The sequence below is a fragment of the Falco naumanni genome, chromosome 5, assembly GCF_017639655.2.
Source record: "Falco naumanni isolate bFalNau1 chromosome 5, bFalNau1.pat, whole genome shotgun sequence".
Taxonomy (NCBI): Eukaryota; Metazoa; Chordata; class Aves; order Falconiformes; family Falconidae; genus Falco; species Falco naumanni.
In genome coordinates, this window is record NC_054058.1 from 75,853,941 (window position 1) to 75,869,897 (window position 15,957).

Sequence of the window (15,957 nt, forward strand, 5' to 3'; positions counted from 1 at the left end):
AATAGACCAGCCAGTTCTGCTTTGACCATGAAATTAAAACAAAGCAAACAAAAAACCCACAAAAAATAAACCCATACACCTTCTCTCTTCTTCTAACCCAACAACTGATCAATCAATCAATGCTTGCCCAGCTCAAAAGGGTGCCAAACTACACTATAGGCAATCATTTGCCTTCAGTGCATTAAATCCATAACAACCTGTATAAAGCTAATGCTTGTTCCAAAGAGCTTCCAGTCTAAAAGCAAGGCAAAGGAAGTTGAACAAAGATATTTAACTTATTCACATGGTTTTCCACTCATCCACTTATCATGCAATGGCCTCTGTCTTCCAAAAACAGTAATAGCCAATGATTTAAAAAATAAAGAAATAATTCTAGTAGTACAGGGATAGGATAGCACAAGCACAGGAGGGAAGTGAAGAAAGAAAAACAGAAAAAAACTGTAACAGAAAAAGAGAAGCAAAATGAAAATAAAATATTCAAGATGGATCAGAATTGACGTGTTGAATCAAAAATACACATTGCAATTTGCATAAGTTCTGACAGAAGTATTATGCCCAGTGGAAAACTACACGCTTTGCAGGGATGATTCAACAACTAGCTGACATAAATGCAGAATTCCTAAAGCATATCTTGTTTATACAATGTCCAGAAGCTAGATCCAACAAGCTAAAGACAAATCAAGAGACAGCAGTATGAATGCAACAGGGAGCCCACACGAGCTGTCATGTTTTCTATTTTTTCTCCTGCAAAAACCCTTCCTCCATGGCAATTGAGATACCCTTAAAATTCACAACACACCTTGCATAAGCAAAGTTCTCCAACTTTCTTCTGGAGATTTTCTTAAGTTTATAATTTGAAAGGTATTATGTACTTAACTTTCCACACAATCTGACGATCATATATCCATTAAACTGACCTACCACAGGAAGGAGAGAAGGTTGTGATGTCTAATCCAAACAAATCTTCAGTTCAAGCATACGAAGTTGGTAAACTACATTCCTACAAACAGAACATTTCACCTTCTCAGTTGTTACCAATAAACACTGAATTCCAATACCACACTAGTAAGAATCTGGTAAGAGGGAAAGAAAAAAAAACAACACAAAACATACAAATCTTACAAGTAAATATTGTCTGCTGTGTTTTTATCACTTGTCTTGGACTAGTTTGCAAGGAACACTACTTGAAAATCTATACCATCAATACATGATTCAGGAAACTCGTGGCTTCAGGATCAGGTTCTGGAGGTTTTAAAGCAGTGACACAATGGCCCCATAAAAATCTAAAGGACATAGCACTAAAATGCAAGACAACATGTCCTACAAAATCCTTTACCTCACTAAAATCATGGTCATTTTTAGTTCAAACATACTGTCTCCCTAGAAATAAATCAGTTCACTACTTAATTACATCCCTGCACTGAGTTTCCTTTCTACTTCATTGCTAATTTTCTCACTTCTAAACACATCCTGGCCTGATGTACACTTAATATGTCTGGAAGTTATCTTAAGAGCTAAAAATATCATCACTGAGGTTTTTATATCCACATACTTTCTTCATTGGATGATCACATTGCCTTACTTCACCAGACATGGAATATTTTTTTCTATGAATACAGGAAGCAAAGCCTATTATGTATGCTATAAAACCATACAAACAGGATGCTGGCTTCATTTTCACACAATCACCAATTTAAACAATGGTAATGCTTTTTAAAATCCTGTGCCAGAGAGATACATTGATACAGCTTTGCACCAAAAATGCCACACTGTTTAGCAACATATATGTTAACAAATGTAAACTCTCATTCAGGGTATTCCATATTAGAAATAGTTACAGAATTAGCTTGAATTTTAGAAGCAAATATTATTTCCCTTTAGGAAGTCACAGCTCATACATGGATTTATGGCAACAGATTGCCAACTTCAGGATACATACATTTTTATCAACTGAAATCATTTATTAACAAGCTATAGATTTCTGTAATTTGTAAGAAACACAACTAGGCTTCTCTCTGCCAGTTTCAAGTATTCAAGTTTCTACCTGTTCTTTTCAGAACAACAAAAACAGCAAGTTGACATTCCAAATAATTTGCAGGTTGGATTTTCACTGTAACAGAAACCAAAGAATAGAAATGAAAGCTCAAATTTCATCACCTTAATCAAAACATTAAGAAAATATAAGGCACCAGTTTAAGAAGCAACTGGAGCAATGTCACTACAGAGTATCAGGGCAATTCCCACAGCAGTTTTGTGAAATAGCCTTTGGGAAAGGTTCTTCTGTTTATAAGGAAAATATCAAAGGCTGTGACTGATTTGTGAGTGACTATACAGCTTAACATCCACCTTAATGACAACTTACTTCAGAACCTTCATTTTGAAAAACAGACTCTTGTCCAAAGCTTTAAGTGCAAAGGTCCCATGTTCCAGATTTACAGCAAAAAGCTGTTAAAAGACACAATGTAAACCACATTTCTCCCTTCTGGGCCTACTCATCATGCAGTAGAAAGAAAAGAAAAGTATCTATAAAACAACACATTTCTTTACTAAAATAAACTCCAGTGAGTGCCTGAAGTACTTTCCAAAATCATTTCACTTGTCTAAAATCATAGCCATTTTTCTGCATTAAGACTTACGTATAGTTCCCTATATGTTCATTAATATTTACACACGGTTATGTTTATGCAACCTCACAGGAAATGAGTTAAAATTAGTTTTACATTTTAATTTGATGACAATAAAAATCAGCGTGGCTTTGTGTAACCACCTATTCTACTAAAAATGGAAGTCTTAGAAGAAATTGTCAAATACTAGGAGCTGTCTGGGTTGACTCACAATATCTAAGAGATTATTTCCTTCCTTTAACAGTTTATGCAATAGGGGTACTGCCCTATAGGCAATTTATAATTAATTCATTTCTGCAGGAATTCTCAGGTTTTTGAAGCAGTTAAACTAACCTACATATGCCCTTCCCTCCAGAAAAGCGTTTCATTTTCCAGCTTTATTTTGAACTAAATGATTCCCTTGAGTACTCCTACTGGACAACGGTATTCATTTCAATTAACAATTACCTATTTGCTAAAATTATATGAATACACATGAGGGAGTAACTAATAATGAAAGCATAGCTTCCAGTTGTAATCCTACTTCCTAGGCAGGAAGGCAAAGATTCAAGTAGAAAATAGAAGAATCGAGACTTATTTTCTACATGTGGAAAGGCAGCTTAAAAAAAAAAAAAGCTATGGACTGCAAAAATGCAGGATGTAATACATATACCATTGAGGCATCCCCATGATCAATTTCACTCACAAGGCACTTGGGTTTGTTTGTTCTGTTTATGTTAATCCATTTCTCAGTTTTGTGCATAAGACCACAGAAATACTGGACAGCTAATTCCGTAAGAAATTCTAAGTAGAATGCTATACCCAAACACCACATATGCTACCAGAACACTGAGTGCTTTGAGGAAAAATCAATACTGTTCCACCACAGGGTTATGCATTAAAGAGTCAAATACAGTCAAATAAGAAGTGAAACATTTAGGACAGAGTGGAACACGACTCAAGCTTCTCAAAAGCTTTGCAGTTCCCATAGCTATCAGTCATTTCAACTTGATGCATAATCCACACTGGCAAGTCCCCTAACACTTAAAAGACAGGCAACCCACGCAGCATCCTCTGAATTAGGAACCCAGCTGTTCAAAGATAGTTCTTGGAGGACACAGCTATCAGAGGAATAAAAATAATACCATACTAACATAAATGAGAGACAACATCTATTTTGAAAAAAATAATTAAGATAAATTAAAAAAACCTGAAAACAATACAAAAATTCTGGACCAACAGCACCCTGAAACTCTCAAATGTGGTGAGTAGCTAGGAATCATGCCTATTGGTGTCTAAAGTCCAGCCAAAACCTGCATGAACTAAAACCTTGTCTAAACAGCTGTAGACATCAAGCTCAACACAAAAAATAAATTTCTCATCCATGATATTGACCCTATAGCAGATATGAAAGATAGCAATGACAGCAGAGGTGCTAAATGCCCAACCCAAATAAAAGCACAAGATGAGACAATGCCACTCATGTGCCACATTCTTTTCAGCCTCCCATTGCTTGCCCTGTATTAGCTGTCCAGAAGAAAAGGTCCTGGCCCCTTGCTCCCACTGTAGCCCAACTACATAGCTGAAAAAACGCCATCTACCTGTTCAGAACCAAAGAACTGCTCTCAATCTCACTGATCCACAGGAGCTGTTCTTCCTGTGATCACAAAAAATAAAAAACATATGTTTGTTTTCAGATGAAAAACAAAAAGCAGATGTCATCCACATGAGGCAGTAAGAACAACAAGACAGACAAATGCAGCAAGACAACAAAATCGTTTAAGAGGACACCACTGTATTCTGACCTTATAAAAACAAACAAAACCAGCTACAACTTACAAGACTACATAAGGAGGAAGTTAATGTAAAAAAGTTTGAATCGACAAGTTCAGTATTATAACTAAATAAAAGATTAAAGTAGTGTGTATGTTCTTTAAAGCAATATGGTTTCAAATAACTCCTCCTTAGAAACGAATGCTTTCCAATCCATGACTTCAGACACCAAAACTCATAGCTAAGACTGTACAATTAAAACTAATACATTTCCATAACATTTAACAATCAAGCCCTGTTCTCCAACATATAAAAAATAAAGAGTACGGCACTTCCTCCAAAGAGAAAGGAAACTAAATTATATGGATATGCTTATGAACACTTAATAACTGCAACAGAATTTCTCTAAATGATAGCAAATTAAAAATTGAACAAGCCAACCGATTTGTAGAGCACTTACAACTTTCAGTCTACCAATGTAGTTGCCCTTGGCGCATTCTTAACACTAAGCAATTCCATTCTTTTTACTGAACTAAGGGAGCTCCAACAAAATAAATTTAAAAAATTAATGGTCAGAAGCATCATGGTAGGATTTCCTTCAAAATGACTGATGTTTCCTTCTAGAAATCTGAATGAATGAAATGTATCTTTATTTGCACTTGCTCCTAACAACATGTCTAGCCCATGAGGCAACATCATTCATAGTCCTCTCACAACAGCTAGATATTTTCCCCCACTAAAGTAACTGGCTACACCAGCTTGCTACTTTTTACAGCTGATAATTCAATTCTTCTAGGCTTTTCTTTCATAAGACACTTCCATTAGAACACTATTGCCTTTAAGTCTTCCCAAAAATTGATTACCAACAATGAAATTACCTTTTAAAGAAATTAGAAGTATCGGTTTGTAGGAAGATAGATAAGAGGAAAAATTAGGTCAACCAAACTAGGTCATCCATTTATACCTCTATTTAGCTGGTACCTTTTGGGAAACTTATTTCTCTATCTTTTTAGCTGTGTAAGAACTTCTTCATTCCAAAGCTGATAGCAAAAGGGTAGCTAGAACAAGGCCCTCAGAGAGACAAGCAGTAATTTTTCCTACGCAAACCTCACAGTGGCTGAAACATCCTGACATCAGTATCCAAAGATACTTCTGGTTCTCAATGCAGAACAATGGTCCTGAAGTCTGACAGACTTCACCACGCTCTTCTCTTCTTACAGCTCTTCCCTTACCTTCCTGTTGCACTCTCAGCTTCCCTAGTAAAGCTACCAGCTACTTGTACTGTCTCAATAGCATACAGTCTGAACACGATTTTGTTTCTCAAAGATGTAGAGGGACTCAAGACAGTACTCTTCAACAATAAGCTGCTCTCTGAGGCTCCCAGTTCTGGATCAAGAAGTCCACAGCTGTACCAGAGCACTCTCCTTCTGTGAACATGTCCTAACTGTCCAAATTTGAACAAATAATTAATGAGTTAAGTTTACGTTGGCAAGTTTTTTGCCAGATGAAGCAGGAAAACAACAAGCTTAATCTCTTTGCAACGTTCACATTCTAGTTAACAGAAATAGAAATGCATATCCATGCTTCATTTAGGGCAAATATACACAGCTGAGTTATCCAAACCTGCCCTGGCATAACCATAGCAATTGTGGAGTAGAACAGCCAGAGGAAAATATCAGGATGCAAACACCGCGCTTCCTAAGAGCACAAAGACCTTGTGCACTACCCAGTGAAGTTACGCTTTACTCATTTCTGTATCTGACCTTTTACACCAATGCCTCTCCCTAACTAAAGGCCATTTTAAAAACGCAAGAAAAACAACATCATCCAGCTTCTGATTTCAGTTCTATAAATGTGTACTCAGGGCACTACTATAGTTCCACCTTTTGCCAATGCCAACAAGTGCATTACTATTTTCCCTATGCCAAAATGTCTTAGCTACCAAGCATATTACAGTGCAACTGTAGCAGTACACAATATAAAATCCACAAATCTTAAATAGTAACAGTGAAAAATATCAACCAGAATGTCCATTTATTACAAATCAATAGCTTTAAGATGAAGTTAAAAGCCTTGGTCTTTTATTACACTTACTATTAACAAATGCATACACATCAGACAAGTAAATTTCAGGTTAACCTTTCCCTGGCTTCTATTTAGCTATAACTTCTATTTCGCTATCCTTCTATTAAGCTTCTATTTAGTGATAACATCATCAAGGAAAAATACCCTCAACCTATTGAAGTTTTAAAGTAAATGACATACACTCCAAAAGAAGAAAGTTGTGCTATAGCAATCAGTCACACAAATATGCTGAGCAGTATATAAGCATACATCCAGATATATATCTATATGTCTGCATGTACATAGATCTACAGAACTACAGATTAGGGTCTAGGGTTGACGAACTATGGTCACATGAGATATCTATATATAGAGATACCTAAATACCTATATACGTATATAACTATATACAGCAAAAGGCACTGTAAGATTGAGATCAGACTATAAGCAAAGTATGTATTTGACATGCTATTTAAATTATTTGGAGTGTATATAGTATGCCATGAAGTGCAAGGTCAAGATTACAGTTTGTTCCTTCGGAAAAATTATATAATATTCAACAAAATCAGTATACAACACCTCTATTCCATAAGAACAGCAGACTTACATGCTGCTATCTTTAGAGACTGAGCAAACAGAACTTACTACCAGGCAACCTATTTGACACAACCCAGAGAATTGCCTGATTTGTTTTAGTTTCATTTAGCTGAAAAAACTACCGCAATTTTAGGCAGAGTTTCCAAGTTCTTATACCCCAGGGTCACTACAGCAGCTTTGTGGTTCTAGTCAACTGCCTCTATGAAAATTCTGAATGGCATCTTGGAAACAACAGGAACAGCTCTCATTTCCTAAGAAGGGGACAAAAAAGCTGAATATTTTAAACTGAATGGTTGTTCACAGCAAGTTGTGTTTTTGGATAACATTTAAACAATGGTATTTCACAAAATTTCAGAAGCCTCTGAAGTTAAGGGTTATTGGAGTTACTATTCAGTCATACTGCTCCAGCCAGATGTAGCCTATGTAAATAAAGCTTTATGAATGGCCTGGATGACTGTCACTGCACACAATGAAGTAATCTGTTGATGTGTGTGTCCCCCAATCAAATTAACAGCATCTAGCTGAAATACGGTTAACAGAAATAAAACTTAAAAAACACACCAACACTAAAATTAAAGCATAATACAGAAGATGAGTAGTAACAAGACCCATTTTTTACCCTGAAATTATAAAAAGGCTTAAAGCACATCTAAAGTGACAATTGCCTGTGGCCTATTAACACATCTCTAAAAGCAGAGCTTCTTATAACAGACCAGATGTACAACACATATACGAGTCATTTTCTCCAGTTACTTTTTCTATCACACTTAAGGGAAGAGAAGTGCTCGGAACTGTTGATGTTCATTCAAAAGCCCCCAGTCTACAGGAGTTTCATGCAGACCTATACTTACACCAATTAAATCTTAGTTTTGAAGTTTCAAGAAACAGTTTATCATCTAGCTGATTCTACCAAAGTGTTTTTCCTAGTTTAGTATTTTTTTCTCTTGAAAAGACAGCATATCGTATAACATATACAATAAAGCCTAAGTTGAGAGTTCATGTTTCAAACTACGTGCTACAAGCATGAAACAATTCATTATGTAAATAAATACTAGAAAACATCATTTCCAAAAATGTCTACACAGTGCTATCTTTTCTTAAGCTTAAAGTAATGCAGAGAGATATAATACTCTATCTTTCTTCACTAAGTTTCCAGTTTATATGCTTGCCTTATAAATTTGAAAAATATCTTCACAGATACTCAAAAGGTGCATTAGTGGTATCTGAATCAGAAAGATTTACACAAACGCACATTAATATACAGATGAGCTTTTAAGAAGGTTGTTTCCCAAGGGCTATGGTTGAATATAGCAATATCTTTAATGCTATTCCAGAATGTACAGGAATTGGAACAAAATCAGCGTCATGATTGCCATTAGTAGTGGGATGTTCGCTACATATCCTAGTAGTCTTGATCAGTGATTTAGAATAGTCTAGATTGCCAATTCACTTTTAGTAGTCTTGGACATTTTAGAAAAGACGCGCTTTCCTGAGAAACAAGACAAAAAAACTAGGGAAGGCAAGTTTTGTAACATCTGGCCTAGCACTGCTTATGATCAATTTAGCTTTTACCCTTAGAAGTCAAGCACGTTCCACACCTCCCATTTTTTCAAACAGGACTTTCACAAAACAAAGTACTTAAAATGAAAAACATGAAGAGATTAAAAGCACAGAAACTACCTTTTTACCCCTTTCAAATCAATGACCTGTTCAAACCCTCTTTCATACTTTAGAAAACAGCACATCAAGTTCTTTACTATTCCCAGATTAAGGGTTCCAGCTTAGATGGACTGAACAGAACACAGATACACAATATTCAGTTGTTTGAGTTAGTTACCAGTGTCCTCTTGAAAGAAAGGTGTAAAAAGATCTGACACCAGACATAGCTACCTAGTAACTCCTCACGAAGTTGTTAAAAATCAGTATTATTTGGACTGATGATCTATGACAGGATCATTTTGACACCACTACCTCCAGACAACAGCTGGGGGTCCCCTACACAGTACCCACTGAAAACACCACAAACACTTCCAACCATTCTCTGTCTTCCGTAACAACAGATTAGCCAGAGATATAAACCAAAAGATTAAGCAAGATGTCATAGACCACAAAACATTTGAAACATAACATCTGATTTTTTAAGGTAAAGCTTTACACCATTCATGCTCTTTAACAGTGGTAGTCTACACCAGACAAACAATAGAAATGGGAGCATCAGAATGCTTTTGTTGAGACAAAAAAAAATATCACATAAAAACCCAAAAATGTCTTAGTTGTGGATACATTAAACTAAAAACCAGCAAAAATATTTAATGAGGTCTTTCTAAAATCTAGAAAAACTGTTTTCTTTGCCTCCATACAGAGCTTTGACTTCCTACCCTTGTCTGATTTAAGACACATGTTCATTAGAGAAAATCAGAATCTAGACCGTGCTGGTTGTATTCATACAACATGAAACACCAAGAGGAAGCAATCTATACTTACTTCCTTTTGCCTAAACAGCAATGTCAGCAGAAATCAAGGAAAAAGTATACTCTTGGATGTATTGTAACCATACGAGTAAAATCCTAACCGACATTATTTTACGAAAAAGCCCACTTGCCCCTATATCCGCAGATACATGCTTACCAGCAAAACACACAAAGCCTATACTCTTTTCAAACAATCTCCTTCATTTAAACCTAACTATGCACACCTATAGTGCTGAAGTGATTTCCTACTAAGTCCTGCTCGCCCTCCAGTACAAACTAATTAAAATTAAATAAATTTAATTTCCAGTAACAAACTTGGTGGTGGCGCCCACGTTATACAATCTCATAAGATGAGAGTTGAGGGGGAATAATCAGTTTTCCACCTTCCAAGTAGAATACGTTTTCAGGTATGTCAATAGCAGTATTAAATAGCAGTCTTAGTCACCTACGCTGTGGACTTTCAGTAACAGTCAGACTAATCAGTCTACCTGCACATAACTCTAGCTTCTCTACCCTCTTTTCCAGCACTCCCTTGGCCCCCATCTGTCAAGTACTTTTAGTTCATTCACTCAGGCCTAAATATAATTCTGTAAGCCTATTACTCAACACATTCAAAGGTAATAAAGATGTGAAAATAAAGAATTGTTTTCAATTGCATTTACCCACTATTTCATACCTATTTTAGATTCCATTTTGACTTGGAAGTGAAGCGAAGAGTAACAGCAATTCCTATTCCACAAATTTGCCACTGCTTCACAGGAACAGTACATCCTGCACTGAAATGAGAAAATACAACTTCCTCCCTTCCCCTGCTGAAAAATCTCTCCTAAGTCTTGAAGAAAACAGAATACTGAAGCTTTTACCCCCTTCACCTGTCTTCTCCCTTTTCAATCATTTTAAACAGCACCTAAGCATGGCTCTGTTTAAAGAAAAAAATCAAAATCAAACACAATCCACCACTCCAAAACACATACACAAAAAACCAACACAATACCCTAGCATGTTCACAGTGGGAAAAAAATCCAAACCCAACAAATCAGTAATTACAATTCTGGTCGCCACACTAATCTGCATCTGCTTTACTAAATAGAGATGAATATTGAGACTTATGTGACTATTAATGCCAAAGATCAGCATCCTAGTTTCCTGGTTTTCCTATAATTTATTATACAAAAATCAAGTATGAATGTTTGGAATACAAAGCATTAAAAGGACAAAAGAAATTTTGAACACAATATTTTCCACAGCATTTAGCATAATTTCAGGTAATACACCTTTCACCCAAAATGCCTTGACAATCAGTTCCTACAATCTTATTTTCCCATTTTCTAGCAGCATTCTTTCCTTGTTGCTCTACAAAAGCAATGAGAAAGCGTACTGACTATACAGTGGACAGCTATAGAAACAACGCGCTGTCGATAGAGAAATTGAAACAAAAGCTATTTTTCCGTACAGAGGTGCCACTACTTAGAAGAAAGGATGACAAAATTACTGTATACGATTCAACTATAAGAAGGCTAAAACATTAAGCTATTTATCAGATACAAAATGGCAGAAGTGGGTTAGGAGATCTAGTACAAAGTATTTAACATAAAGGCTATTAAAAAAATCCTCCGTTTTCCACTAGTCTAGGCCACCCTTACTGTAAGGTACACGTAGTTACGTGAACAAGACAGACCCATCAGTACAAGACATCAATTTGTGTTTAGTAACAATTATATTACTAAAACTATCACTTAACTAAACTGTCCAACTGTCCTGTCAAAGTATTTAACCTTTAAATTCTCGTGTAAAGATGCTCTGTTCAGCAAAACAGATTTAGATGTGTCCTATCGCTCCAACGCCATTTACATATTACATATTTCATCTCACATATTTCTCTCTTCCTTTCCCACACGCTCAGATGTTTCAGCAGCATACTTTCAGTATTTGCAAAATCCTGCCCAAAGAGCGTGGCCGATTTCCCACGGGCTCCCACCCCACCCTGGATGAACTCGTTACTTCCCAAAGTCCACTCCACTTCCTCTTCCACCCCTGGACCTGCCAGCACTCCCAACCCCTCCGCCTTGCACAACATCCGTGGCCTCCTCCCCACATTTCAGACTATCTCCCGTGCGACACTTACATTGAGGTTTTGGGGTGGGTTTTTTTTGTTCCCAGACCACTAGCAGAGACCGACAGCTTAAAAGGCTAACAATGTAGGTTTAATCCCAAATAGCACCAGATAATAAAGCTACAGAGATACGCGTATACAGAGGTTGCTAACCCGCTCATCTTCAGCTCTTCTGTAGGTCAAACCGTATTTTGATGTGAAGTATTTAAACAATACTGAAAAGTGCCAGTGACATCTGCCCAATCAAAATTATTGTTCACAGCTCAGACCGTCTATTCAAAAGATAAATCTCCTCAAACATTTGAGCAGCTCGATTAAACAGCTAAAACAAACCAGGAAAAGAGCTAATTCTCCAATAAATTCTTCCCCAGAGCACACACGTTAACCAAAGGCTGACGGTGAACTGATCTGGAAGGAAGAAAGGACGAGGGATACAGGCAGGGCTGCGATGGGGGATGGGGAGCGAAGGGAGATGTTAGGGAAGGGAAGATGAATATTCCTCCAAGGACTATTCGATACGTTTAACACATCTCAGAAAGAAGAGAGAGCTCAAGCAGGCAGCTACAGGGGCAGATGAAGGGGGAAAGGAGGGGAGGAGTGCCCGACTATCCCCAGATGACATTATACATGGCAACCCCGCCAGAAAAGGGGCTGCAGGGGAGAGGAAGCGCTAAGAGCCCTCCCCGAGCCGCCTCTGTCCCCTTTATCTGCTCAGGGAAGGAAGGGGGGGCGGGGGGGGGGGGGGTGGGGGGGGGGGGGAGGAGGGGCTTTCGTTTAATTTTGCAACAGCCGATCCCCTGCCATCTCCTCAGCAGCAGAGGAGGGCCGGGGCAGAGGGCTGCGGTGACAAACCCTCCCGGGGGGTGGGGGCAGGAAGAGGGGCAAATTAAGGCGGCCACCTCCCCCCCCCCCCCTCGCCGCGCCGAGCTCGGAAAGTGGTGGGGGGCACGGGGGAGCCGGCCGAGCTCCCGGGCTACACAATAGCAGGTCACTCCCAGGGAAGCGATGCTCACAGGCGGATGGGGAAGGGGCTGCGGGGGCAGCCCGGCACCTCGGCGGGACGCCCCCCCCCACGCCCCGAGGGGAGGCGGGAGCCCTGCCCGCCCCTCCGGCACCGCCGCCGCCCCTCACCATGAAGTCGCTGGCGAAGTTGTCCTCCCCGTTGTGGTCCGTGTCCTTCATGGCCTGGACTCGCTTAATGAATTTCCTCAGGATCTCCTCCTGGCTCATCCTGCCCCGCCGGCCGCCCTGCGGAGCGGGAGCCCCAGCCCCGGCCGCCCGCCCGCTCTCCGTCTACCAGCCCCCCCCCGCCGCACAAGCCCGACACCCGGCTGCCTGCCCTGCCTCGCCTCTCCCAACCCCCGGGCCTGCCCCGCGGCCTGCTGGCGCGGCACGGCTCCCCACCCCGCTTACGGCCGCTCGGCCGCCCGCTCCATCCTCCCCTCCCTCTGCCCGACCCTCCCTGGACGCCGCCGCCGCCGACACAGGGACACGACGAAGTCCCCACCTCCTCCCCCCGCGCAGGCGCGGCTCCCGCTCCTCCGGCGTTTCCTACGCCCGCCCCTCCTCGGGAATCGGCCCGCCCTTGCCGCTCGCCCATTGGCTCTCCTGACGGCCTCCTCGTCCTACTGGTGACGGCGCACGCTAATCAGCGGCTAGCCCAGCCTCGAGGGAGAAATCGTTGCGCTCTTCGCCGCGCCCCGCGCCGCCAGCCCCTCCCGTTTCCCACGGATGGGACCTTCCGCAGGGCGCCGAATGGAGCTCTGGAAGGGACCACTTGGAAGGTGGGGGGGAGGGGAGGCTGAGCGCAGCGAAGTGCGGTTTCCTCTGGCTAGAGTACAATGGGGCGGCGGTGGGTGCCTACAGCTCTGGGGCCGGGAGGCAGCGACCGGCGCTGCTGCATGTCGGGACCTGTAGTCGCGCCACGGCTGCGTCCCCCGCCCTCGGCGGCCCGCAGCGGGGGAGGGCTAGGGGGCTGGGGATTGTCGCCTCCTCACGAAGCGTCCTACTGAAGCGCTCGGAGGAAAAGGACTTCCTCCTCGGGTGGGAAGGCCGAAGCCGTGGAAAGTGCCCGAGGGTCCCTGCGGGTGGCGGTGACCGAGGCGGGGCCAAGGGCTCCCCGCGGGGCCGGGCCGCGGGCGCCGCTGTGGTAAAAGCCGGGCGGCAGGAAGATGGCGGGCCGCGCAGGTGACAGGCCGGGCGCGGACTCGTGTGTGGGCACTGCTCCCCACGGGTATGTGTGTATGTATATACATATATATACACACACACACTTAATAAAGATGTCGGCACGCGAAGATGGGACGCTGAAGCGCCGGCGGTGGGTGCCCGCACAGGGCCGGGGGCCGCGGGGAGCCCGGTGCGGGGCGGGCTGGGCGCGTCTGACAGGCGGCGGCGCCCCGCTCTCCTCTGCGCCCCGCTCCCCTCTGCGCCCCGCTCCCCTCTGCGCCCCGCTCCCCTCTGCTCCCCGCTCCCCTCTGCTCCCCGCTCCCCTCTGCGCCCCGCTCCCTTCTGCGCCCCGCTCCCCTCTGCGCCCCGCTCCCCTCTGCTCCCCGCTCCCCTCAGCGCCCCGCTCCCCTCTGCTCCCCGTTCCCCTCTGCTCCCCGCTCCCCTCTGCTCCCCGCTCCCCTCTGCGCCCCGCTCCCCTCTGCGCCCCGCTCCCCTCTGCTCCCCGCTCCCCTCTGCTCCCCGCTCCCCTCTGCTCCCCGCTCCCCTCTGCTCCCCGCTCCCCTCTGCTCCCCGCTCCCCTCAGCGCCCCGCTCCCCTCAGCGCCCCGCTCCCCTCTGCTCCCCGCTCCCCTCTGCTCCCCGCTCCCCTCAGCGCCCCGCTCCCCTCTGCTCCCCGCTCCCCTCTGCGCCCCGCTCTCCTCAGCGCCCCGCTCCCCTCTGCGCCCCGCTCCCCTCTGCTCCCCGCTCTCCTCAGCGCCCCGCTCTCCTCAGCGCCCCGCTCCCCTCTGCTCCCCGCTCCCCTCTGCTCCCCGTTCCCCTCTGCTCCCCGTTCCCCTCTGCTCCCCGCTCCCCTCTGCTCCCCGCTCCCCTCTGCTCCCCGCTCCCCTCTGCGCCCCGCTCCCCTCTGCTCCCCGTTCCCCTCTGCTCCCCGCTCCCCTCTGCTCCCCGCTCCCCTCTGCTCCCCGCTCCCCTCTGCGCCCCGCTCCCCTCTGCGCCCCGCTCCCCTCTGCGCCCCGCTCCCCTCTGCTCCCCGCTCTCCTCAGCGCCCCGCTCTCCTCAGCGCCCCGCTCTCCTCTGCGCTCCGTTCCCCTCTGCTCCCCGTTCCCCTCTGCGCCCCGCTCCCCTCTGCTCCCCGCTCCTCTCAGCGCCCCGCTCCCCTCTGCTCCCCGCTCCCCTCTGCGCCCCGCTCCTCTCAGCGCCCCGCTCCTCTCAGCGCCCCGCTCCCCTCTGCTCCCCGCTCCCCTCTGCGCCCCGCTCCCCTCTGCGCCCCGCTCCCCTCTGCTCCCCGCTCCTCTCAGCGCCCCGCTCCCCTCTGCGCCCCGCTCCCCTCTGCTCCCCGCTCCCCTCTGCTCCCCGCTCTCCTCAGCGCCCCGCTCCCCTCTGCTCCCCGCTCCCCTCTGCTCCCCGCTCTCCTCAGCGCCCCGCTCCCCTCAGCGCCCCGCTCCCCTCTGCGCCCCGCTCCCCTCTGCTCCCCGTTCCCCTCTGCTCCCCGTTCCCCTCTGCTCCCCGCTCCCCTCAGCGCCCCGCTCCCCTCTGCTCCCCGCTCCCCTCTGCTCCCCGCTCCCCTCTGCGCCCCGCTCCCCTCTGCGCCCCGCTCCCCTCTGCTCCCCGCTCCCCTCTGCTCCCCGCTCCCCTCTGCTCCCCGCTCCCCTCAGCGCCCCGCTCCCCTCTGCTCCCCGCTCCCCTCTGCTCCCCGCTCCCCTCTGCTCCCCGCTCCCCTCTGCGCCCCGCTCCCCTCTGCGCCCCAGCCGCGGCAGCTGCGGGCACCTCGGGCCTTCCCGCTGGGAAACTCTTTAAAATGTCTTTCTTACCCGATGTTGGATGTTTTGGCAATGTCAAAACATGATGAGCCAGCATGGTAAAAAGCCTATTCCTGCCTTTTATGTGAAAAAGTTAAACATTAAAACATCTTCCTGTGCGGTGCCTTGGTTATGTTTATAACCTGCGCTTCAGCAAAGCAAAATAATTTCAGAGGTGTGTGCGTGTATAGCCCTATAGCATAACAAATATACTAAGTAAAGTCTTTTCAAGTGTAATTTTATTGGTGAAGAACTACATAGCCTTTATTGATGCAGTTGATACAATAAAACTTTGTCACACAGATTAATGATGAAGGTCTGTGATGAGAAGCATAACCCACTGAAGGCACTCCTACCAAACTGCATGTT

The 15,957-nt window shown here is 44.6% G+C and overlaps 1 protein-coding gene and 1 pseudogene across 1 annotated transcript in view; both read right to left on the reverse strand.

Annotated features, from left to right (window-relative positions):
• Positions 1–12,956, reverse strand: part of PTPN12 (protein tyrosine phosphatase non-receptor type 12) — a 78,029-nt gene extending 65,073 nt beyond the window's left edge. The window contains exon 1 of the mRNA XM_040595139.1: positions 12,753–12,956. Within this exon, the coding sequence (XP_040451073.1) occupies positions 12,753–12,851 (99 nt within the window). The 5' untranslated portion in view covers positions 12,852–12,956. The remainder of the gene's footprint in view (positions 1–12,752) is intronic.
• Positions 12,915–14,110, reverse strand: LOC121088694 (annotated as a pseudogene).
• Positions 14,111–15,957: the final 1,847 nt, after the last annotated feature.